This window comes from Heptranchias perlo, chromosome 9 (assembly GCF_035084215.1).
Source record: "Heptranchias perlo isolate sHepPer1 chromosome 9, sHepPer1.hap1, whole genome shotgun sequence".
Lineage (NCBI taxonomy): Eukaryota > Metazoa > Chordata > Chondrichthyes > Hexanchiformes > Hexanchidae > Heptranchias > Heptranchias perlo.
In genome coordinates this window covers 17,158,736-17,185,968 of record NC_090333.1, presented here as the reverse complement: position 1 = coordinate 17,185,968, position 27,233 = coordinate 17,158,736, and the positions used below count along the sequence as shown (strand labels likewise).

Sequence of the window (27,233 nt, the reverse complement as noted above, 5' to 3'; positions counted from 1 at the left end):
AGCAGGCCAAGTAGAATCTGTAAGGATACTTTCCTCTTGGTTTGTAGCAGTGATTACAGGACACCAAGAATATTGGAACCAGCAACAGATGGAAGAGTGGAAATGTGCATGGATGCCAATATTCCCATTAATGGTCTGTCAAACTATGAATCCACTAGAGTGAATCTGTGCTGTTGATTAAATAAATGCAAATGAATTGGGCAACATAGTCCCATCTGATCTGTAGTCATCCATTGTTTTAAGAAAATAGATTTGTCAGTTGGGTGCCTTGAATATGGCTTGTGAAATCTGAAATAATCTACACTTTTGTTGTAATAAAGTTGTATTCATCAATTATATTTTGCAACCTTAAAATGCAATAATGTTCTTGCATATGCAGCAAAGCACCTGTGCTACAATAACATCCTTATACAACTTCAAATTATACCAAACAATCCAGTTCAAACTGACTGTTTGCAAGCAAGTGAAATCTTTACCTGGAGGTGAAATAATAATCCGTTCTGGTTCTTCTAATGTCACTAACTGTCGTAGCTGAGAATGTTGCATCTTTGTCTGGTGGTTAACAAACAAAATAGGTTGACTATGCGTCTGTAGTGACTGTGGCACTTTACTGGGATGCAATGACTGCACCTGAGGAACAGAATTCCACGCTGGTTGATGCAAAGAACATTTCATCTTGCAATTTAGGTGATTTTGCTTTGGGGAGGGAAGGAGGAGGAGATGAGGGAAGAAATTAGTTTAGAAACCTAAAAATACAATGCGCCAAACTTTTAACATTATTGATCTAGAATTCTAACAATTACCTTTCTTTCTTCATTAGCAGGAATATTGTTACTTTTATTTAATTTCTGCTTTGATGTTATTTCTGTAGAAATAAAGTTAAAGATAGCACTGAACATTAAAATTATGAAATGAAAAAATAAAAATACCCAAGTACAATTTAAAATTTTAAGATGCTAATTTCTACATTTTACAGAAAAGTGGAAATAAAGAAAAATTTTAAATCCAAATAGTTCTTTAGAATAAGTAAATAGTAATGCGGTTACTGGAGTTGTTTAGAAATGTATTTGGCCAGAACAATGGCACAGATGTAAAGTCTCCCTCTCTAGCCATATGGACTAGGAAGGTACTTGGTGATCCCTGGTGTGTACTGTGATGAATTAGTTTATCTCAGTTGGGGCTGTAGTAAGAGTACTGCAATCAGCGAGGGTTGCCGTTTCTGATTGCTACATAGACGTGTGTAAGTGAGTAATAGAATTTATTAATGAGTGCCATCAGGTTATGTAACAGTGGAGAACATGGCAGCTTAACTCGTCAAGGCTAACATGTCTTAATGGCCATCTGGGCAAAGCACTGGAGCACGTCCAGTGCCCATCAAATTGTGACCCAGAGAGGGAGTCAATGTCTTCAGGAGAAGAGAAACACAGGGGAGGAAATTAGAGAAAAAAAATAAATGCATTCGATAACTAGATTTAAATGAATAATTTTCTGGAGATGGGGTGAAGTGAAGAGAAGGGGAGAAAACAAAAAACTTCTCTTTCTCTTCCCCTTTCAGCTGCCCAAAAGTCTATTTGTAAATAAAAGAGAGCATTGGTGCACCAGCTCTAACATGTTGTGCCATTGAATGATGCAACAGAATGTGCCCACAATTCCTACATTATGGTTTCATTATCTCAATTGGATGGTCATTAGAAAAAACTGAGCTGGAGTCCAACTGCTTTCCTACATGGATGGAGAGGGAGTTGCTTCACACTTACTTTGAACACTTCCTATACATGTCTGCTTCTGATTTCTTATGGGAATACAATAAAAATACATGAATAAAGTACAGGGAAAGGGTGAAAACACTAGTGTCATAACATTTATTAAATATTTATGGAATAATACCTCACTGCTAATAAAATTAAAACAATGGAAACCATGTACAAGTTACTTCAGTTATTTTCAATACTTTCATTTTAGATGGTGAAACACTGCCCTGGATATACTAATATGAACCTAACTGGAGTTCACACATCACACATAGCCAGTTTCAACTCCTACCACAAATTACCATGGACGGTATCCCTGGTTTAAAAAATAACTACATTCGATACACCTAATAAAATTATTAAACTGACTTGGTACTAAACACTTCCAAGCAATCAATGTGCAAATCATTAATGCAGATAGAATTTTCTCAGATTTAAACTACAACATTGCTACGGTACAGATGGGGGCTTACCCTCTGAACTCAAAGTACCAATAAGTAATTATCTAAAATGTTTTGAGATAAATTTTACACTTGCTGCAAAACTAACACATTTGACAATGGAACAAACCTTAACATTAGAAGCAACCATGAGCTTATATCAAAATATATAATGCATCAACCAAATATCAGCTGTAACTGGAGATATCTGCAACCGTGCTTAACTTACACAAGTGCATAACTGTGTGGCTTAGTGGTAGCACTCTCACCTCCGAGTCAGAAGGTTGTGGGTTCAAGTCCCATTCCAGAGACTTGAGCACATAATCTATGCTGACACGTGCAGTACTGAGGGAGTGCTGCACTGTCACAGGTGCTTTCTTTCGGATCAGATGTTAATCTGAGGCTCTGTCTGCCCTCTCAGGTGGATGTAAAAGATCTCACGGCACTACTGACAGAAGAGTGGGGGAGTTCTCCCGGTGTCCTGGCCAACGTTTATCCCTCAACCAACACCTAAAACAGATTATCTGGTCATTTATTTCATTACTGATTGTGGGAGCTTGCTGTGCACAAATTGGCTGTTGTATTTCATACATTGCAACAGTGACTACACTTCATAAGTGCTTCATTGGTTGTAAAGCACTTTGAAACATCGTGAAAGGCGCTATATAAATACATCTTTATTTTTCACATTAACTATGTACAACTATAAATTACTGGACAATATGGGCGGAGCAATTTTAAAATGTCTCTTAACTTTTCCACTAAGCCCACTCCTATACTTTATCACTTGAAAAACAAATGTACAGAAAGGTCAACAGTAATATAACACATCAATCCTAATTACAAATGCAAATCAAATTACTTACATTCTTTTTACATAGCAGAGGGGATTAATAATTGACTTAATTTGCGAATAAACCATGATTCTGGTAACTGAACATGCTGCAATCATTGCATTTTTGGGCTCCACTCTATCGGAAGGATGTTGAGGCACTAGAGAAAGGCACAGCGCAGATTCACAAGGATACTGCCTGGTATGAGGAAATACAAATACTAAGACATGAAAAATTGGGCTGTTTCCATTAGAACGGAGGAGAGTATGGGGTGATTTGACAGAAGTGTTTAAAATGATGATAGAAACAGACTTTTCTGTGGTTGAGGGGTCTAGAACAAAGGGACACAGATCGAAGACTAAATGTGAGCAATTTAAGTCAGAGATTAGGAGAAACTCTTATTATTGCAAAGCACTAACAGTTAGTGATTGAAACAGAGACCATATCAACATTTAAGAATAGGTTACATAGCTGATTGAAGGAAAGGGGAATAAAGGGAAATGGGGACAGAGAGTACACAAGGGATTAGGACTACTGCTCATATGGAGGATACACACCATCATTAACTGGTTTAGTCGAATTGCCGAATTGTGTTGTAATTTCCACGTAACGCCTTGAAAATCTCATTTGAAGAACTCCAGTGGACTAAGATGTAGAATTGGTTGCAATCCTCAGATGTCTTAGCAACCATAAAACAGCATTAAGTAAAATTCTCTTTTCCGGATCTAGAAAAAACATTCATTTTCATGGATGATTTAAGGCCATCTCAATTGCTAGCACTGCCACCATTTGAGGATCCTACAAATAATTGGAACTCAGAATATTGCACAAACATGCAGGCTTCTCCTGAAACTGAAAAGGGTACCTCTTGCTGATGGTCTCCCAAATCCAAGCAACAGTTGTGATCTGTTGTCACATGGTTGTGCACCAAATTAGGCAACCTTTGCACCAGTGAGGTTGGATTAATTGCTGGGTGGTTAAGAATGGTTGGTGTGAGCTCTCCAACTGCAGAAGATCCTGTAGTCTGGGATCAGAGTTATGCTGCTGTGGTACAGGGATCTAGAATCTCAAGCAAACTACAAAAATGCCACAAATGCTGGAGGACAAGTCTGGTCTAAGTGTCATGTGAATAACCCAATAGTTGTTTTAATGCCATCTGCAACCATCCCAGAGTTTTCACTTCCCCAAGAGTGTCTTGGTCTGCATTTCCTGCAGGAACTTAGAAAGATGGCGAGGATTTGCCATTCATCTGATTCCTTTGGAGCCACTTGCAATGTCTTCCGCATATTTTACAGGAATGACTCCAGAACAATGGAAAAATGGTAAATGCTTGACAATTTTACTTGTACACAACATATCTGCTTTCAATTTTAAAAAATTAATTGTACTTAGAATGAATGGGACATGAAATTGACACCAAAAGATAAACTTGGACATTTGTTTTAATTGCACTTTTAAAGATTGTCAAATAAATGTTCCACACTGTATTTTCAAAATTACTTAAAACTTCAAATTATTTAAGAATGTTCAAAATTAGTGTACTCTAACCTTAATATTGATACGTTTGGCACTTCCAGTAGAGGTTGCGAATATACTTTTGATCTGTTTTCTTAATAATTATCTAAACTACCTCCCACTTGTAGCCAAAAGGATATTCAGTACTTTTGGATACAGATTGGAGAAAGTGCCAACTAAAAATTTTCAGTTACCTTTGGATAGACTTGGAAGTAGAGATTGCACAGAGGAATGCTCCCTTCCCTACCTCTTTATTTGCATGTACTACCACCCCAAAATAAAGTAATTGGTATGCGTGTTGCTGCTGAAAATACTTATGTAATATTTTCAAGTTTTTGAACAGGTTGTATTTCAAACAGCTAACTGTTTAGAGAAATTAAATCAAGAATAAGCCTTTTAAACATAGCAATTATCAAAGGAAAAGTGGAGAGGTGGTACTGGCCCAACTTCAGCCAAGACTGATGCAACTTCTTAAAGCAAAGCATTGCAATATTGGTGAAACAATGAAAAGGTACCAAGCTCAGTATCCTTGATACTGTAAAGCAGCCTTCCTAACAGTCTGTGATCATTTAATTTATGAGTATACATAACATATAGTTCTAGAGGAGAAAAAGAAAAAAATGGTTCTTGCAATTTCCTTTACAGGCAAACAATAGCTTAATGATAAGAGGGAAAGAAGTGGGATTCGTTTTGCAGGCGAGTACAACATAAAAACAATGGCTCAGATTTTGCTGGACTGGGGCATTTTGTGTTGTCCCCCATTAGTTACACTTTTTCCCTCATCCTTCTGCTCGAAATTTTTTTGGCCTGTACTTTGCTGGAAGCGCAGCGAGGGCAATGGGACATCTGGGACCTTAGTGAATGGCGGGACCAACAGTGTATCTCCTTAACCAATGAGATTTAAGGATCGAGAAAGAAACAGAGGAAAGACGGAGAAGGGGGTGAATTAGAGTCAAATCAGGTACAGAATGAGAAAAAGAGCATCAGAAAGATTGGATTAAGAGGAAAAAAAAGAGAAAAAGGAAAATAAAAAAAATTAAAATAAAAAATTTCCAATTTATTCCTTGTAGGAATGGGACTTCACATTTTAAATTGTTCCTTTTCTGTGCTCGAGAGATTGATTGGCATTGCAGGAATATAAATTTCCTAATTACAAAAAGGTACTTACGCTGTTAATTACCAGCCCTAACTTCCTGCGACGAGTTTAATGGGTAATTAATGTGCAAATGCAGCAACTTCATGAAACTCACAGGGTGGTTGAGGGTGAATTGCCATTTATGTGAGGCCAACGGCATAGCGGCACAAATCGTACAGCAACATGGCGATTTGCAATTCACGGGGTATCTCATCCTTGCCACAAGTTGCTGGACAATTTATAAAGGCGAGTACCATTAAATTTGCCCTTATTTTGGCAGCAAATTCTGGGCCAATGCAAACAGTTGCTTCTTGGACTAATTAGAATGCTGTAGTTCCTTCCAGCTTCCACTATCAACTTAAAGCAGAATAGGAAGGCCCGTCCTTCCTATTCTTAATCATCTGTACTTTTCTCTACTGTGGAAGGACTGGGAGGAAACAAGTTTATAGTAGAGCTATACAGACGTTAAAGGGGCTCCTCTATTCTGACAGGTTTACCTTTACTTATGGAATGCAACTAGAATAATACCCTCGATAACCTGAATCGTCAGTTTTAATAGATGGCTCAGTTCTCAGTGTTTTGCAACACAATCAAACTTACTGGCATCCATAAAAATCTGTAACCACAAACATAACAAAAAAAAAGCATAGCCTGATTTTAGAATACATGATAAACTTGAAATATACCTTGGCCTGTACCCAAGTTTGGGTTTAAATCCAGCCCAGACTGATGGGATAAATGCTTCTCCTATCCTCTGGCTGCAGAGGGTTTTACATGAAATAAGAACATAAGAAATAGGAGTAGGCCATATGGCCCGTCGAGCCTGCTCTACCATTCAATAAGATCATGGCTGATCTTCTACCTCAAGTTCTACCTCCACTTTCCTGCCCTATACCCATATCCCTTGATTCTCTTAGTGTCCAAAAATTTATTGATCGCCATCTTGAATATACTCAACAACTGACCTTCCACAGCCCTCTGGGGTAGAGAAATCCAAAGATTCACAACCCTCAGTGAAGAAATTTTTCCACATCTCGGTCCTAAATGGCCGATCCCTTATGCTGAGACTATGATCCCTAGTTCTAGACTCTCCAGCCATGGGAAACAGCTTTTCAGCATCTACCCTGTCAAGCTCTCTCAGAATTTTATACATTTTAATTAGATCACCTCTCATTCTTCTAAATGCCAGAGAATATAGGCCATTCTACTCAACCTCTCCTCATAGGTCAACCCTCTCATCCCAGGAATCAATCTAGTGAACCTTCATTGCACTGCCTCTAAGGAGAATATATCCTTCCTTAGATAAGGAGACCAAAATTGCACATAGCACTCCAGGTATGGTCTCACCAGAGCCCTACATAATTGCAGCAAGACCTCCTTACTCATACTCTAACACCCTTGCAATAAAAGGCTAACATACCATTGAAATTCCTAAACCTGCATGTTAATTTTCTGTGATGTGTGTTCAAGGACTCCCAAATCCCTCTGACTACCAACATTTCTCAGTCTCTTACTTATTAAAAAATATTCTGCCTTTATTTAAAAAAAATTCATTCATGGGATGTGGGCGTCGCTGGCAAGGCCAGCATTTATTGCCCATCCCTAATTGCCTTTGAGAAGGTAGTGGTGAGCCACCTTCTTGAACCACTGCAGTCCTACCTTCCTACCAAAGTGGATAATTTCACATTTCAGCACAGTATACTCCATCTGCCACCTTCTTGCCCACTCACTTAACCTGTCTATACCCCTTTGCAGCCTCTTTGCATCCTCCTCACAGCTTACTTTCCCACCTAGTTTTGCATCGTCAGCGAACTTGGATACATTACACTCGGTCCCCTCATCTAAGTCACTGATTAAGACTGTAAACAGCTGAGGACCTAAGACTGTAAACAGCTGAGGACCAAGCACTGATCCTTGCGGCACCCCACTAGTTACAACCTGCCAACCTGAAAATGATCTGTGTATTCCTACTCTGTTTTCTGACAATTAACTAATCTTCAATCCATGCAAATATATTACCCCCAATCCTACGAGCCCTAATCTTGTGTAACATCTTATCGAGTGCCTTTTGAAAATCCAAATATACTACATCCAATGGTTTCCTCTTATCTACCCTGCTAGTTACACCCTCAAAAACTCAAATGTCAAACACGATTTCCCTTTCATTAAACCAAGTGGACTCTGCCTAATCATATGATGATTTTCTAAGTGCCCTGTTACTAAGTCCTTAATAATAGATTCTAGCATTTTCCCTACCACTGATGTCAGGCTAACTGGCCTATAGTTCCCTATTTTCCCTCCCTCCTTTCTTGAATAGTGGGGTTACATTTGCTACATTCCAATCCACTGGGACCATTCTGGAATCTAGGGAATTCTGGAAGATCAAAACCAATGCATCTACTATCTCTGCACCCACGTCTTTTAAAACCCTAGCATGTAGGCCATCAGGTCCGGGGATTTGTGGGCTTTTAGTCCCAGTAATTTCTCCAGTACTTTTTCTTTACTAATCCTAATTACTTTAAGTTCCTCACTCTCATTTGACCCTTGATTCCCTACTATTTTGCATGTTTTTTGTGTCTTCTACTGTGACGACAAATACAAAATATTTAACGTCTGTCATTTCCTTATTCCCTATTATAGTTTCTCCTGTCTCTGCCTCGAAGGGACCAGTGTTTACTTTCACTAATTTCTTCCTTTTTACATACTTGTAGAAGCTCTTAGAATCTGTTTTTATATTTCTTGCTAGTTTACTCTCATATTCAATTTTCACCCTCTATCAATTTCTTGGTCATCCTTTGCTGATTTCTAAAACCCTCAGGCTTACTACTCTTTTTGGCAACATTGTAAGCCACTTTTAATCTAATACTATCCTTAACTTCTCTAGTTAACTACGGTTGGATCACTTTTTCCATGCAGCTTTTTTCCTCAATGGAATGTATATTTGTTGAGAATTATGAATTATTTCTTTAAATGTTTGCCATTGCTTATCTACCATCATATCTTTTAATCTAATTTCCCAATCTACCTTAGCTAACTCGCCCCTCATGCCTACGTAATTGGCTTTGTTTAAATTTAAGACCCTAGTTTCGGACTTAACTACATCGCTCTCAAACTCAAAATGAAATTCTGTCATGTTATGATCACTCTGTCCCAGAGGATCCTTAACTATAAGATTACTAATTAAACCTGTTTCATTACACAATACCAGATCTAAAATAGGCTGTTCCCTAGTTGGTTCCTCAACATATTGTTCTAGAAAACTGTTTTGAATGCATTCCACGAACTTGTCCTCCAAACGACTTTTGCCAATTTCGTTTGCCCAGTCTGTAAGAATTAAAGTCCCCCACAATTATTGCTTTACCCTGTTACATGCTCCTCTAATTTCCTGATTTATACTCTGTCCAAGACTAAAACTACTATAAACTATGCCCATCAGTGTTTTCTGCCCCTTATTATTTCTTAGCACCACCCATTCTACATCCTGATTTTCTGAGCTAAGATCCTTTCTCACTACTGTCTTTATCTCATCCTTTATTAACAGGGCTTACCCCCGCCCTCCTTTTCCATTTTGCCTATCTTTTCTAAAAGTCAAGTACCCTGGAATATTTAGTTCCCAATCTTGGTCACCCTCCAGCTGCTTCTCAGTAATGGCTACTAGATCGAACCCATTTATCTCTATTTGTGCCATTAACTCATCTATCTTTTTACAAATGCTTTGTGCATTCAGATATAGCGCCTTTAATTTTAACTTTTTATTATTTTTCCCTGATGTGACGTTAGTCACTAATGCCCTATTACCTTTGTTAAACTCTGTCCCTTCCTGACACACACTGCTCGTTTTTACCCAAATCTTGGAAATATATTGCCGTTCCTTCATTGTCACTAGGTCAAAATCCTGGAACTCGCTACCCAACAGCATTGTGTGAGAACCTAAACCACATGGACTGCAGCGGTGCAAGGCGGCGGCTCACCACCACCTTCTCAAGGACAATTAGGGATGGGCAATAACTGTTGGCCTTGCCAGCGACGCCCATATCCCATGAACGAATAATTTTTTTTTGAAAAAGAATCGCTACTCTGTTTTACATCTGTGACTTTTCTCTTTAGACTTATAAATTTACCCTTACCTGAACCACCGTTATTAGTTTGAAGCCCTATCTGAGTCAATCTCAATCTAGTTTGTAGTGGGCATGAGCCTACAGCACAAAACTGTCCCTAGGATGGATGGTGTGGGGAAGTAGGAAAAAATGTTAATTGGTGCAGTAGGGGGTGTTCTGAGATTGGGACCGAGACAGAGTATAGAGAGCTTTACCCTGCATCCGATTATGAATACCTAACCCTCGAGTGCTTGATACCCACTCTGTGTGCCTGAAATATGAAGAATTCCATTCCCCATTACAATCACCACCTTGATTAGCAATAAATTTAATTTTAATTTTAAAATAAATTTGAAAAAAGTATGTTTCCACAATATCTGATCTCTCTTTGGTGTGTCTTTAGAATCCCAGGACATGCTAGACAATAACTAGTAGAAAGAGAGAATCAAGTAAAGGAGTGAGTTTTGAGGGGGAGGGAAGGTAGTTGTGCAATCTGTACTGTTCCAATAAAGTTATTTGTGCATACTATTCTTGGATATTAGTATGCTTTTTGTGGACTGCAATATTGTTGTCCATCTTCAATTTAAAAAATGACCAAATCAACGTAGAAGAATAACTTATAGGTTTGCTTTCAGTCTTTGAATAAAAGTATTTACATATACTCTAGAAGGCAACAGGGAGAAGTGTTCGATATTGCTAACGTTGTGATGTTAGGTCATTGCCTCATGTGATCATCCTTTTGTGTGTCAGATAAAGAGCATGCCTATTGGTCACAACACTTTTCTCAAAAGAAGCTAACAAATATGAAAATTATATAGAAATGATCATCCTAACCACTATACACAAAAAACAAGTTCTTCTATAAAATGGCAAAATGCAATCAACTGGCTAGGAGTACAGTGTGCTTTGACCTGAAGAGTGAAGAGAAATTTATGATGGTGATATTCTGCTCCTCAACCAAGTTTAGGCCCGAGAGGATGGTGATCGTTAACACCAACAACAAATCTACATTGCAACAAGAAATAGGACTCAAGGTCTTTTTTGTGACACAAGGCATACTTAAAAACAAAAACTTCCCCATGTATCAATTGTGGTCAATTTGGATTGCACTATTACTACATGGAGGTATGCAAGAATGGCCTGGTGAAGGCTTTTTCCTCGATTTTCCCTCTTGCAAGATCTAAATTCAGTTTGGTGCCACCACACAAATGATATGAGGTCAGGCAGATCAGTTGGTGGCAGCCAGTAGGTGCAAACCATTATTTAACAATTCCATGGCATTGTACATTAAACTGCTGCCCAATCCACCAGCAAGACCTTTGTTCATGTACCTTATGATATTGCGGTAATCTATCCAGACTCTTCCTGGATATGATACTTTGCAAAATAGGGGCGTTAACAACACTATTCAAAACTCAAGCTCATTTACATGTCAAAACAGTTATGGATGAGTCATGCTCATGGATGATGAGCACCCCTTCTGCAACGGATGCAATGATCACAAGAGACACTGATGGAGCTAGCAGCCAACGTCCATTCAGCATGTCTGTTTCAAGACCATTATTTTAAGACAATAGGTACCTCGACCTGTTTGTAAGGAAGTGTCCTCAAGTTATATAGCCCTGACGGAATTATAATTATGGCAAGACTATCCAGAGAGTGATATGGAGCCAGGCAGTTGGGAAGGACAAGTTTTATATTGCTTCAAATTGGAATATCTCTATTTGAGGAAGCTCAATCTATTAAATCTGTTGGATGCTAATAGCAGAAAATGCATTCTTTTGGAAGCTGAGAAGACAACTTTGTTTCTAGATTTCTAGATTTAAAAAAAGTTATTGTGCTGTATAGTATTTGCTTAATATCTGCTTCTTCATTTATATCTATTGTAGATTACATTTGGTACTTGGGAAGTGCATTTGATCAAAAATTAATTTTAAGTACATGATTATCTGTTAGTCCTGTAGGTGGCAATGTGATAGCATGACTCCTTTAACACTGAAAATACCTGTGAGACATAATTGCTGCTATTCAACAGTGAGAGTTTATCAACCTATCATTGAGCAATCTGATCACTGGATTCCCCCAAATTACTCAATGTTTTGAGTCTTTTCCCCCTCAGTAAGTGAAATTTCTAATATCCAAAGTAAGAGTCTAAACAGAATTAAAAATATATATTTCACAATAATATTAAATGTATCCACTGAAAAATCTTGTGTCTTTTTTGCCTTCATTAAAGATTCCAAAATTCTATGCTTAGATTTGATATTCTTGCCCAGGACTGTAACTCTGAGCTTAATTTGGATTATATACTGTGTTTAACTTTCTAGGATGCATCAGTACCAGTCAGCTATACTAATAGAATATTTTTCTTTAGCTTGTATCACTTTCTCAGTGGCTTTCCTTCAGATAATTTGGAAAAACAGGACAACGGATTTCAAATGCTTTGAAGTAAAATTTGTGTTGAGTTTGTTTTTCTGAAGAGACTATGCGTGAGTGAGAAAGAGAGAAATAAAGAGGAAAATTTGAGGAACAAATGACTTCAGATTACATACCTGGCTGCTTTTGTTTTGTGTTCTATAAAATCAGAAAGTGCAATAAGCTGATTTTTTTTTGGGGGGGTGGTGTGATGGTAAGGGAGAAGGGAAAGAAAAGCACAAGGAGATGAAGGTAGACAGTATCTTTCCATTTCTATTGCGATTTTAAACAAATGTTTAATTTTGAAATCAAAGCTTCTAATGGAAACATTTGTAAGAAATTGTAGAGCAAACAGCTGTCCACGTATTTTATAGATGGAGACAATCAGTTTTCTGTAGCATCACAATTAAATGACATTCTTAAAACATGCAGCTAGTTAATTTAACACTACAAAAAATAATTTGTAAAACTATTGGTACACTTACCTCATTACATAAGAGTGTTTAAACTTGCATATATAAATGCTTGCAAATCCTTGTCTTCCCTCTTATTTCCTTCAATATGAAAGGAAGCAGAGTAAAAACTAACAAAAACAGGTATAGTTTGCTCTACTCTGCTTTAAAAAAGTACAGAATGTTGATGTAACTTGGAATGGCTATACAAACGTTGCCATAAAAGTGCATTGTAATCTATCTTACAAGTGACCATTTTTCTTCAAATGTCTTGACTTTTACATCAGCTCTAACACAACATAAATGATTTAAATGTATTTATTGTTTAAGCACCAAAGAAATGAAAATGTAAACAATTAATGAAAAAGCATTACCCTTACATGCTAAATATTAAATGCCACTTCCATTAGATACATTTTATAGAAAAATTAAAGGTTTCAAAATTAAATGCTCTAAGAACTTATACATCTGTACAGGGTAAGGTTTGTTCCACAGCAAAAATTGCTCCATTGAAATCTACAAGTTTTTCACTCTAGCAACAATTAAAGGCCCCATTTGTTTAACTCCTACATTCATTTAGTAATACTTGAGGTAAGTCTCCAATACAAAATATCAAAAAAAGTCCGAAAATATTTGACAAAATAAGTATTTCAGTCACTACAAAGCTTCTTCATTTAGCATAATTTAGATCGCTAATTTTAACTTCAGTCTCCATGTAAAAAACGGAATAGAACTACAATTTCAACCAGCATATTTAAGTTATAAAGAGCTCACCTTGACAGAGCAAGACTCTGGAAATAATTGTAGCTACTGAATACCACAGAAATGACTTAGGGTCAGCCAAATTCCACTCGGGTTGAAAGAGGTGAAAAACATCAAACAGCAAAGAGTTCAGACTGGGAAAAAGTATACTTGCTAATACTACACAGTAATTTAAGCATTGATGCAGACAGGTACATTATTCTAATAATGGACCACACATCCAGTTGGTTACAAAACTGATTAACTACTGCATGTAGCACTTATAAGGCAGATCAGGAAGAAGAATTTGCAAACTACTGCCAAGTCCACCATCTACTAAAAATTCAAACTTCAAAATCTGTTAGAAGATCTGACCACTAATATTTGCACCAGGACTAAAAGCGAAAATTTAAGTACTGTTTTGCCCACTCTCCTTTTGCCATCCTGACAACTGATGTGACTATACAATTCAGAATTGTAAAACACACACACCAAACTAAATATTACCAAAGTAATTTAAATAATTTCTCCAACCATAAAGACTGCTGCCTGAACCAGTTTCCCCATAGATTACTACTATACATGGAAAGCAGTTCAGCCATTTTCTAGCAGTCTACTACAAACTATATATTTAATTCCTAGCATTGAACCAACTTTAATCAGCAACAGCTATTATAAGAACTTGAGCTACAGTGTAGTACCATTATGTGAAAACTGCACTACAAGCAGCCAAATGATAAAATATCCCTTACAACTGACTGACTCAACCCCTGCATATAAGGATAACTGGCCTCTAAATCTACACTACATACTGTGTAAGAAATCACACTTGCAAAATATTACATTGATTATAGAAGCTTACAGAAGCGTTCACGGTGAACTCCAGTTAGTCACATAGCAAATCAAAAACAATAGTATGACATGTAAACTAAGTTTTACTCAACACAGATCAATTTGAAAAAGAGGGAAAAAAGCACAAATACTGGAAATACAAAGACAGATAGCCAGCACCTGTGAAGAGAAAAGACAAGTTAATGTTTTGGGTATAAGCCACCATCATGTGACAGGTTAAGATTTTAAGTATAACCTACCTTTTATCTTTATAGATGCTGACTGACTCGCTGTGTATTTCCAGAATTTGCAGTTTTCATTACAGGTCTATTTGTCTTCTAGGTTTACAGTGTATATTACATTGCTTGATATTCTCCTTCCTGAGCAAAACACTTCCACCTTAACTGACTTTCTAACATTTTCAGACTTCTTAAAAAAAAAATTGTAATGAATTTCTAGGGCAGGGTTGATGGACCAAGCATTTCCTGCCCCTCAATTTCGTATGTTCGGATGAAAGGCACTGCACTTTAAGCAACATAGTTGATGTGCATATGAATGGAAACCTTTTCAATGGGAAGGGACATTTTAAAATGTCATTGATATGTCTTGCTGACACCATATTGGAAGCTGGAAGTATTCAGTTATTAACCATCTCAGTTTTCTGTAATAACTCCATGATAAACATTGCAAAAAGAATCCTTTTGAGCCGCAGCGGTGGGAGATAGTTGTATTTGAGAGGTTAATCGCACCTGGCTGTATTCATTTATGTACAGTAGTTGACACCTAACCTGATTCAGAGTCACTGCTATCTGAAGAACTAGAATCACTACTGCTGCTGTCACTTCCAGAGTCAGAGGAACTGCTGCTTTCGCTTAATCGGGAAAATCCTCCCGTGTCTATAGCTGGATCATTCTTCTGAGCTGTTAAAAATAGTTAAAACATGCTGAATTTGAAAACAAAGGTTGAAGAGCAAATTGTTACAGATTAAGAACATACTAAGTACATACATTTGTTGTTTTGCTTCTTTCCAGAGTTCAGATGTCCACTCACATCCTGTAATCTTTTTTCCAGCTCTTGTTTTTTCTCTAGTTGAATTTCTTCCTTAGATTTTCCTGAAGCTTTTTTAGCTGCACAATGTGGCATCCAAAAATACATTAGACTATTCATCATTCCAAATCGAGAAAACATATGCAATAGAATTTTATACTTACAATAAGGTTTTTTTTGTTTCTTTTTTAGACAAGTCATAACATATCTTTCCAGTTCTCTTAGTGTAGAGGGTTTTAAAGTTTCAAAGTCAATTTCTATCTCATCTGGATTGGAGTCTCTTAAGGAGGGCTCCCTTGACTGTATTATGTGGACGACACGTCCCAGTTTGTCACCAGGAAGCTTGTTTATGTCAAGGCTCAACTGTCTCTTTTCATCATAAGTCATTGGCTTAGCATTATCCTCTTCTTCTGAATCACACAAAACGGGTGCTTGCTGCTTGTTTTTCTTTGATCGCCTGCATTATAAAGTGCACTCATTAGTATTAGTATTTAAATAGACCTGCTCAATAAAAATGGTGCTATAAACACTTAGTGCCTACTACACATTAAGCAATAGTTAAAGCTGCAATGCCTGGCAGTAATATTGATGTGGAGATGCCGGTGATGGACTGGGGTTGACAATTGTAAACAATTTTACAACACCAAGTTATAGTCCAACAAATTTATTTTAAATTTCACAAGCTTTCGGAGGCTTCCTCCTTCCTCAGGTGAATGTTGTGGAAATGAAATCTTCGAATCCTACGCATTTATAAATCACAGAACAATGCCTGGTGATTACTGCCCGTTGCCAAGGCAATCACAGCGAGCAGACAGAGAGGTGTCACCTACAAGGCCACCGAATATACAAACCCCCAAAAAGAGAGAGATAGGCAGAGACATAAAGACATCCGGAAGGAAGACAGCAAATGATCCGTTATATTAAAAACAGATAACATTTGTTCGCTGGTGGGGTTACGTGTAGCGTGACATGAACCCAAGATCCCGGTTGAGGCCGTCCTCATGGGTGCGGAACTTGGCTATCAATTTCTGCTCGACGATTTTGCGTTGTCGTGTGTCTCGAAGGCCGCCTTGGAGCATGCTTACCCGAAGGTCGGTGGCTGAATGTCCTTGACTGCTGAAGTGTTCCCCGACTGGGAGGGAACCCTCCTGTCTGGCGATTGTTGCGCGGTGTCCGTTCATCCGTTGTCGCAGCGTCTGCATGGTCTCGCCAATGTACCATGCTCTGGGGCATCCTTTCCTGCAACGTATGAGGTAGACAACGTTGGCCGAGTCACAGGAGTATGAACCGTGCACCTGGTGGGTGGTGTCCTCTCGTGTGATGGTGGTATCTGTGTCGATGATCTGGCATGTCTTGCAGAGGTTACCGTGGCAGGGTTGTGTGGTGTCGTGGACGCTGTTCTCCTGAAGGCTGGGTAATTTGCTGCGAACGATGGTTTGTTTGAGGTTGGGTGGCTGTTTAAAGGCGAGTAGTGGAGGTGTGGGGATGGCCATAGCGAGGTGTTCGTCATCATTGATGACATGTTGAAGGCTGCGGAGAACATGGCGTAGTTTCTCCGCTCCGGGGAAGTACTGGACGACGAAGGGTACTCTGTTGGTTGCGTCCCGTGTTAGTCTTCTGAGGAGGTCTACGCGATTTTTCGCTGTGGCCCGTCGGAACTGTCGATCGATGAGTCGAGCGTCATATCCCGTTCTTACGAGGGCGTCTTTCAGCGTCTGTAGGTGTCCATCGCGTTCCTCCTCCTCAGAAGACTAACACGGGACGCAACCAACAGAGTACCCTTCGTTGTCCAGTACTTCCCCGGAGCGGAGAAACTACGCCATGTTCTCCGCAGCCTTCAACATGTCATCAATGACGTCGAACACCTCGCTATGGCCATCCCCACACCTCCACTACTCGCCTTTAAACAGCCACCCAACCTCAAACAAACCATCGTTCGCAGCAAATTACCCAGCCTTCAGGAGAACAGCGTCCACGACACCACACAACCCTGCCACAGTAACCTCTGTAAACAATTTTACAACACCAAGTTATAGTCCAGCATTTTATTTTAAATTCACAAGCTTTCGGAGGCTTCCTCCTTCCTCAGGTAACCTCTGCAAGACATGCCAGATCATCGACACAGATACCACCATCACACGAGAGGACACCACCCACCAGGTGCACGGTTCATACTCCTGTGACTCGGCCAACGTTGTCTACCTCATACGTTGCAGGAAAGGATGCCCCAGAGCATGGTACATTGGCGAGACCATGCAGACGCTGCGACAACGGATGAACGGACACCGCGCAACAATCGCCAGACAGGAGGGTTCCCTCCCAGTCGGGGAACACTTCAGCAGTCAAGGACATTCAGCCACCGACCTTCGGGTAAGCACTCCAAGGCGGCCTTCGAGACACACGACAACGCAAATTTGTCGAGCAGAAATTGATAGCCAAGTTCCGCACCCATGAGGACGGCCTCAACCGGGAACCAGCGAACCCCACCAGCGAACAAATGTTATCTGTTTTTAATATAATGGGTCATTTGCTGTCTTCCTTCCGGATGTCTCTATGTCTCTGCCTATCTCTCTCTTTTTTTGGGGGGGGGGTTTGTATATTCGGTGGCCTTGTAGGTGACACCTCTGTCTGCTCATTGTGATTGTTCTGTGATTTATAAATGCGTAGGATTCGAAGATTTCATTTCCACAACATTCACCTGAGGAAGGAGGAAGCCTCCGAAAGCTTGTGAAATTTAAAATAAATTTGTTGGACTATAACTTGGTGTTGTAAAATTGTTTACAATTGGCAGTAATATTGGAATTGTTCACCAGATTTTATTAAAAGGCCACAACAAAAAAGATGCTTCATAGTTCTAGGACAATTTAAATGTTCTGTCCTTAGGTCATCACTAAAAATATTAAAATAGAACCTATTTATGGAGCTTTTTTGTAGAAGTGCTCAAGATGCTGAATGTCATGTCCAATAATTGAAAGCAATATAATTTGTAAGCAATTGTCTTAAAAAATCTCTCTGAAGAAAAATCTCAGCATCAAGACCCATTTGAAAAAAATCGAAAGCATTATAGTTCAGATCTTTTTGTTTTTTTTTTGCTTCAACAGCAACTGCTAGCAACATTGGGAGTTTTTGCTTTACTGAGTACAACAGTGCAAAGGAACTGAACATAAAGAGTGATTGGGTCAGAAATTGCTGCAATGGCAGGTCTGGCAGCAAATGACATTAATGGGACTTTTATGCTCACAATTGACATCGCACTATATTTGCGCTGCAAATTGCTGGAACGTTGATCCGATAACAGCGCAGCAATGTCAATGTCGTAGCTGGGACCACATGAACACCGTGTCCATTGGCTCATCCCCTTGATCAATGAGAGAAAAGGATAGGGAAAGGAACAAAGCAAACGACGAAGAAGGAAATAGGGTGAATTAGTGTCAAATAAAATATAGACAGAAATAGGAATAAAGAGAGGGAAAAAAATGGATTAAGCAAAGAGAAAGGAAAAGAAAGAAATTTTTTTTAAAAGAACAATCAGAAGAGGACATTGTAACCCAGTTGTGTTTGGGAATTGCCACAATGGTCCTTGAGAAATTAATGAGTGAACAGCAGGTTAGAGGTGCTCTTTGGGTAAAGAAGTTTCTCCTGAATTCCTGGTTGGATTTATTAGCGACTATTTTATATTTATGACCTCTAGTTTTGGAATCCCCCACAAGTGGAAACATTTTCTCTATGTCTACCCTATCAAACCCTTTCATTATCTTAAAGACCTGTATCAGGTCACCCCTTAGCCTTATCTTTTCTAGAAAGGCCTGTTCAGCCTTTCCTGATAAGTGTATCCTCTCAGTTCTGGTATCATCCTTGTGAATATTTTTTGCACCCTCTCCAATGCATCTATATCATTTTTATAACATGGAGACCAGAACTGTGCACAGTACTCCAAATGTGTACTGGTTGCGTACTCTTTTTGAACCTGAAGTACTTTCTGTGGGATTCCTTAATTCCAAAATGTGTTCTCTTCATGTTGACTGCAGCCTACCTCTGGATTTCATCATTTTTTTTTAAGATCGGTGGGAGGGTCACCATTTTGATTCTCTCATCTAATATTAGTGTTTGTTGACAAAATGAGATGCAGGGCTGGATATACCAGGTTTAACAGGGAATGGACTGGAGTTTCCCCATAGCAGGGTTAAAATTGTTAAGGAGATAGCTAGCAAAAAACTTTACAAGATCACAAGGCACCTATGGATGAGGATGCCCATTCAGCCCATCTCTATTCATCCACCCAGTACAACCCTGCACCTCCCTCCATTGCTGCACGAGTGATTTCTTAAACAAATCCAAGATTTTTGCCCCCATCATTCTACCTGGAAGTCCTATTGAAGTTAATCAATCATAGAATCGTTACAGCACCGAAGGAGGCCATTCGACCCATCGAACCCATGCCGGATCTTTGTAAGAGCAATCCAATTAGTCCCATTCCCCTGCTCTTTCCCCATAGCCCTGAAAATTTTTTCCCTTCAATTACTTATCCAATTCCCTTTTGAAAGCTACGATTGAATCTGCCTCCACCACCCCCTCAGGCAGTGGATTCCAGATCACAACCACTTGCCGTGTAAAAATGTTTTTGTTCATGTCGCCTTTGGTTCTTTTGCCAATCACCTTAAATCTGTCCTCCCTGGTTCTCAACTCTTCTGCCAATGGGAACATTTTCTCTTTATTTACGTTATCTAAACCCATCATGATTTTGAATACTGCTTTCAAATCTCCTCTTAACCTTCTCTGCTCTAAGGAGAACAACCCCAGCTTTTCCAGTCTATCCACATAACTGAAGTCCCTCATCCTTGGGACCATTCTAGTAAATCTTTTCTGCACCCTCTCTAAGGCCTTCACATCCTTCCTAAAGTGCAGTGCCCAGAATTGGACACAATACTCCAGCTGTGGCCGAACCAGTGTTCTATAAAGATTCAACATAACTTCCTTGCTTTTGTACTCTATGCCTCTTTTCATGAAGCCCGCACCCCATATGCTTTAACCACTTTCTCAATCTGCCCTGCCACCTACAAAGATTTGTGCACATATACCCCAGGAGTCTCTGTTCCTACACCCCTTTTAGAATTATACCATGTAATTTATATTGCCTCTCCTCAGTCTTCCTGCCAAAATGAATTACTTCGCACTTCTCTGCGTTAAATTTCATCTGCCATGTGTCTGCCCATTCCACCAGCTTGTCTATGTCCTCTTGAAGTCTATTCTCCTCAGTGGTTTACTACACTTAAGTTTTGTGTCATCTACAAATTTTGAAATTGTGCCCAGTACACCCAAGTCCAAGTCATTTATATATAAAAAAGTGGTCCTAGTACCGGCCCCTGGGGACCACCACTGTATACCTTCCTCCAGTCCGAAAAACAACTGCTCACCGTTACTCTCTGTTTCCTGACAGTTAGTCAATTTTGTATCCATGCTGCCACTGCCCCCTTTATTCCATGGGCTTCAATTTTGCTGACAAGCCTATTATGTGATACTTAATCAAACGTCTTTTGAAAATCCATATACACAACATCAACTGCATTGCCATCAACCCTCTCTGTTACCTCATCAAAAAACTCAATCAAGTTAGTTAAACACAATTTGCCTTTAACAAATCCATGCTGGCTTTCCTTTATTAATCCACACTTGTCCAAGTGACTATTAATTTTGTCCCGAATTATCCTTTCCAAAAGCTTCCCCACCATCACAGTTAAACTGACTGGCGTGTAGTTGCCGGGTTTATCCTTACACCCTTTTTTGAACAAGTGTTTCACATTTGCAATTCTCCAGTCTTCTGGCACCACCCCCATATCTAAGGAGAATTGGAAGATTATGGCCAGTACCTCTGCAATTTCCATCCTTACTTCCCTAAGCAGCCTAGGATGCATCCCATCCGGACAGAGTGACTTATTTACTTTTAAGTACAGCCAGCCTTTCTAGTACCACCTCCATCAATTTTTAATCCATCCAGTATCTCAACTACCTCCTCTTTTACTGTGACTTTGGCAGCATCTTCTTCCTTGATAAAGACTGATGCAAAGTACTCATTTAGTACCTCAGCGATGCCCTCTGCCTCTATGCATAGATCTCCCTTTTGGTCCCTATTCGGCCCCACCCCTCCTCTTACTACCTGTTTACTATTTATATGCCTGTAGAAGAGTTTTGGGTTCCCTTTTATGTTAGCTGCCAGTCTATTCTCATATTTGGAAATATATCACCGTTCCTTCATCGTCACTGGGTCAAAATCCTGGAACTCCCTACTTAACAGCACTGTGGGAGAACCTTCACCACATGGACTGCAGTGGTTCAAGAAGACGGCTCATCACCACCTTCTCGAGGGCAATTAGGGATGGGCAATAAATGCTGGCCTTGCCAGCGATGCCCACATCCCATGAACGAATAAAATCTCTTTGCCCCTCTTATTTCCTGTTTCACTTCTTCTCTGTACTTTCTATATTCAGCCTGGTTCTCACTTGTATTATCAAACTGACATCTGTCGTAGGCCCCCAATTTCTACTTCATCTTACTCTCTACCTCTTTCATCAACCAGGGAGCTCTGGCTTTGGTTGCCCTACCTTTCCTCCTCAAGGGAATGCACCTAGACTGTACCCGAACCATCTCCTCTTTAAAGGCTGCCCATTAATCATTTTCTGGGTGAAGAACAAGCCTCTGATACCAGTCCTAAAGTTAGTTTTACTAGTTTGAACCAGTGTCTCCCTTTTCCTACTCCCAGTTTACTTTAGAATCATAGAATGGTTACAGCACGGAAAGAGGTCATTCAGCCCGTCGAGTCTGTGCCGGCTCTCTGCAAGAGCAATCCAGCTAGTCCCATTCCCCCGAATTATCCCCATAGTCCAGCAAACTTTTTCCCCTTTAAGTTCTTATCCAATTCCCTTTTGAAAGCCACGATTAAATCTGCCTCCACCACCCCCTCAGGTAGTGCATTCCAGGTCACAACCACTTGCTGAGTAGAAGTTTTTTCTCATGTCTCCTTTGATTCTTTTGCCAATCACCTTAAATCTATGTCCTCTGGTTCTTGACCCATCTTTGAAGTACTAATCCAGACTAATTTTTTCCATACCATTTACTATCTTATATGCCTCTATAAGATTACCCAATCAAATGCCTCCTTTCCAATCTGAAAAGCCCAAATCTCTCTAGTCCTTCCTTGTAACTCAGACCCCAGCTATCAGCCTCTTCTCTTTACTGCCTCCAGTGTTTGAATTTTCCCTTGTTTCTCGATGACCAGAATTTGACCAATTTGCATAGTTTCTGAACCCAAATCTGATATAAATTAGAAACAATGGTCCCAATAAGCACCTCAATCAGTACTTTCCCCTCAGCCAGGCATTAACCCTAACCAATACTCTTGGTTTTCAACCCTTCAGCAAATGTCTTATCCATAACCAAGTTTTGCCCTGAATCCCCACAGATGTGAACTTCAACTGCATTTTGGAAGTCCCAAGTACACAACACTGTACAGCTTACCAGTTGACTTCGGTGATTTCTTTGAGGAAATAACAAGAGGTTTCCATAGGTGCAGGCTACTGGAAGATGAAAGCTATGGTTTTTTAGGCCCTGTATTTCTGTTTATTGCCCAGGACTCTGGTCCAGGCATTGGTTTGAATCCCAGATTAATTCATTTTGTTCAGGATTTCAAAAGTTCATATTCCACGTGGACATCAGATTCATCCAAACTAACACACAGATCTGTTGTCCACTTAAAACCTAAAGTGATGTTGAATTTGTACAAGATACAGGTTAGATCACAGCTGAAGTATTGTATCCAGTTCTGCGCACCTCAGTGTATGAACTATATTAGAGCCACAAAAAAAATACAATAAATATTCTTGCTATTATTCTAGTGAATAAGAAGTTAGAGTTATCCAGAAAAGCTTGAAAACATAGTAAGGTTTTTCACAAGATATTTAACATTAAAATATCTCAACATTAATAACATCGACCGTCTCCACCTCTGTCTCAGCTTATTGGCTGCTGAAACCCTCATCCATGCCTTTGTTACCTCTAGACTTGACTATTCCAATGCTCTCCTGGCTGGCCTCCCATCTTCCACTCTTCGTAAACTTGAGCTCATCCAAAACTCTGCTGCCCATATCCTCGCATCAAGTCCTGTTCTCCCATCACTCCTGTGCTCGCTGACCTACATTGGCTCCCAGTCCGGGAATGCCTGGATTTTAAAATTCTCGTCCTTGTTTTCAAATCTCTCCATGGCCCTACCCCTCCCTATCTCTAACCTCCTCCAGCCCTACAACCCTCCTAGATTTCGGCGCTCCTTCAATTCTTGCACCTTGCACATCCCCGATTTTAAATCGCTCCACCATTGGCGGCCGTGCCTTCAGCTGCCCAGGCCCTAAGCTCTGGAATTCCCTCCTTAAACCTCTGCCTCTCTCTCCTCCTCTAAGACGCTTCTTAAAACCTACCTCACCTGTACGAATACCTCCTTATGTGGCTCGGTGTCCAAGTTTGTTTGATAATCGCTCCTAAAGCATCTTGGGACGTTTTACTACATTAAAGGCGCCATATAAATGCAAGTTGTTGTTAAAATGAATGTTCTTAAAACAGTAGAGAATGAATGCAAACATGAAATTCATTAGTGAACATAGAAGTTGTAGTTGGTCAGCTGTGATTATTCCCAAGGTGATAAAGGTTGTATATTGAGCAGCAGGTGTTCTGAGTGAAGGGATAAAGGTCAGAGATCAGCAGAGATTTAATTGCGCAGATGGTACTTAATACTGGGAAATGCAAAGCAAGAGCATGATAAACAAATATTACAAAATGAAGCATGTATTATTAAAAAGGTGAAAGTAAGAACTTGCATTTATATAGCGCCTTGCACGACCTTAGGAAATCCCAAAGTGCTTTATAGCCAAAGTACTTTTGAAGCGTAGTCACTGTTGTAATGTAGTGCAACGGGACAGCCAATTTGCAAACAGCAAAATTGCAAACAGCAACCGGTTATAGTAATGTTGGTTGAGGGATAAATATCAGCCAGGACACAGAGAACTCCCCTGCTCTTCTTTGAATTGTGCCATGGGATATTGTTTGTCCACCTGAGGGTGCAGGCTGGGCCTCTGTTTAACATCTTATCTGAAAGACGGCACCTCCAACATTGCAGCGCTCCCTTAGTACTGCACTGATGCATCAGCCTAGATTAGGTGCTCAAGACTCTGGAGTGGGACTTGAATCCACAACTTGAACTCAGTTAGAAGAAGATCCAAAAAAACATTTGAACAGTCCATGTGTAGCAGTGGTTGCGAGTGCAAGTAACATTTACTTATACCCTTAACATTCATCATATATTTAAAAATTGAATAAAAGGAAGTGATGGTACCATATGTGAACCAGAGTGTCTAGTTTTAGTGGTCATTCAACAAATTGGATCCATGGCCTACGATTCCTGGTTCCAATAAACACACTACCAGATCCAACTACACCTATCTGCAACATGGACTGTTTCCCTCTCACCAGATACCAGTTTCTTTAGGCATCCAAATTATCTTGGGCTTTCACAGGCATATGCAGACAACTTTACCTCCCATTCCTTTGGTACTTGTAAACAATTTTACAACACCAAGTTATAGTCCAGCAATTTTATTTTAAATTCACAAGCTTTCGGAGGCTTCCTCCTTCCTCAGGTAAATTTGGTACTTGTAGTTATGATGGCAGTGGAAAAGAATGAAACATTTGATGAGGAGGTTAAAATTTTCTATTAAAAAAATTCTACATTTGATTTTATACCAAATTTGGACAGAATATTGGTGGATTATTTCTGAACCCAGCAGTTTGACTCCTAAATTTTCATGATTCATCATTTAAATGTATGGACGTACATACCCAAAACTTGTAACTTCTATTTCTACCAACTCAACCCAAAACCCTCATTTACTGCACAATAAAGGCTTAATTTCCACCATTTTCTACACTCCGTGTTGGTCTCCACAACAAACTCACTAAATAACCCGTCACAGCAAGTATCGCTGGAATAAATGAATTGAATCAATTTTTCAAAATGTATTAAAATCACATAACATAGCATCAGCGAGATAAATAGCACTTGACTGCTTACAGTGAGTGTCACAATCAAGTTATAGGAATGTTATTAGTAAGCATTTTACCTTTAAAAAAAATTATACATTCCATATATTTGATCTAGTATAAACATCCCAAGTCAAAATGTTATTTTTGGGTTAGGGAGGCAGTGTGTTTATTTTAAAACTTGTGCCAATATTTTGAAGAAAATGATTTTATAGATAGGAGGTGGATTGCACTACAGGGTTGCAGCACCTTGTCTTGGTTTCTCACTTCAGTCAAAAGCCTGGGATTTTTCAAGTGAAATTCAATTGACAATAGGATCTCTCCCTCATAGTGCCTAGGTCACTTTTATGCTTAGGGACAAATTGCATTAACCGGACACAAAAATAAATGAAATTACGTACAGGGAAAATCAGATAAATGCAGCACTGAGAAGCTTCTACATTGTCAGAGGTGCGTCTTTTGGATCAGGCATTAAACCAAGGTCCCACCTGCCTGATCAGATAGGCAATGATTCCTTTACACTTATTGAAGAGCAGGGAAGTTCTTCTAATGTCCCAGCCAACATTTATCTCTCAACCAACACCACCAAAATAGACTAATTGGTCATTTATCTTACTCATGTTTGTGGGACATTGCTGTGCACAAATGACCTGCCATGTTTGCCCACTTAACAAGAGTATCCATATTTCAAAAGTTATTCATTGGCTGTGAAGCATTTTGGGGTATCTGCTGGATGCAAAAGGTGCTGTATGAATGCAAATTCTTTATTTATATTTAGGTAAGCTAGTGTGTCTGGAAAAAGTGAACAGAAGCCTGTGTTAATAATTTTAAACTATTGAAATTAATTCAGCGTCTCAACAGGATCTCTCCGGTTTTCAACATTGGTAAATTGTAGGATCTAGTTTTAACATTAACTTTAAAATATTAAACAAATGTGAAATATTGGATGGGATAAACAGTGAAAGAGGAAGTATTAAGGCATTCAGCATCTTTGAAAGCAGATAAATCGTCAGGCCCAGATGAAATGTATCCTAGGCTGTTAAAAGAAGCAAGGGAGGAAATAGCGGAGGCTCCGACCATTATTTTCCAATCCTTCCTGGCTACAGGCGTGGTGCCAGAGGATTGGAGGACTGCTAACGTTGTACTGTTGTTTAAAAAGGGAGAAAGGGATAGACGAGTAATTATAGGCCAGTCAGCCTAACCTCGGTGGTGGGCAAATTATTGGAATCAATACTGAGGGACAGCATAAATAGTCATTTAGAAAGGCACAGGTTAATTAAGGACAGTCAGCATGGATTTGTTAAGGGAAGGTCATGTCTCACTAACTTTACTGAATTTTTTTGAGGTGGCAACAAGGAGGGTCGATGAGGGTAACGTGTTTGATGTAGTGTACATGGATTTTAGCAAGGTTTTTGACAAGGTCCCACATGACAGACTGGTCAAAAAAGTAAAAGCCCATGGGATCCAAGAGAAAGTAGCAAGTTGGATCCAAAAATCGGCTCAGTGGCAGGAAGCAAAGGGTAATGGTTGACAGGTGTTTGTGACTGGAAGGATATTTCCAGTGGGGTTCCACTAGAAGTACTAGGTCCCTTGCTTTTTGTGGTATACATTAATGATTTGGACTTGAATGTAGGGGGCTTGATCAAGAAGTTTACCAATGATACAAAAATTGGCCATGTGGTTGATTGTAAGGAAGAAATCTGTAGACACTAGGAAGATATCAATGGACTGGTCACGTGGGCAGAAAAGTAGCAAATGGAATTCAATCTGGAGACATGTGAGGTAATGCATTTGGAGAGAACATTTGGGGGAATACACAATAAATGAGAGGATACTGAGAGGTGTGGAGGAACAGAGGGGCCTTGGAGTGCATGTCCACAGGTCCCAGGTAATAGA

At 39.5% G+C, this 27,233-nt stretch overlaps 1 protein-coding gene across 1 annotated transcript in view; it reads right to left on the bottom strand.

The window, feature by feature from the left end:
* brdt (bromodomain, testis-specific) overlaps positions 1-27,233 on the bottom strand; it is a 167,493-nt gene that overhangs the window by 37,284 nt on the left and 102,976 nt on the right. Inside the window, exons 11-15 of the mRNA XM_067989576.1 lie at positions 15,422-15,714; positions 15,218-15,337; positions 14,999-15,130; positions 804-865; positions 477-696 (exon numbers count right to left, since the gene is read on the bottom strand). Coding sequence (XP_067845677.1) covers positions 477-696; positions 804-865; positions 14,999-15,130; positions 15,218-15,337; positions 15,422-15,714 — 827 coding nt within the window. The remainder of the gene's footprint in view (positions 1-476; positions 697-803; positions 866-14,998; positions 15,131-15,217; positions 15,338-15,421; positions 15,715-27,233) is intronic.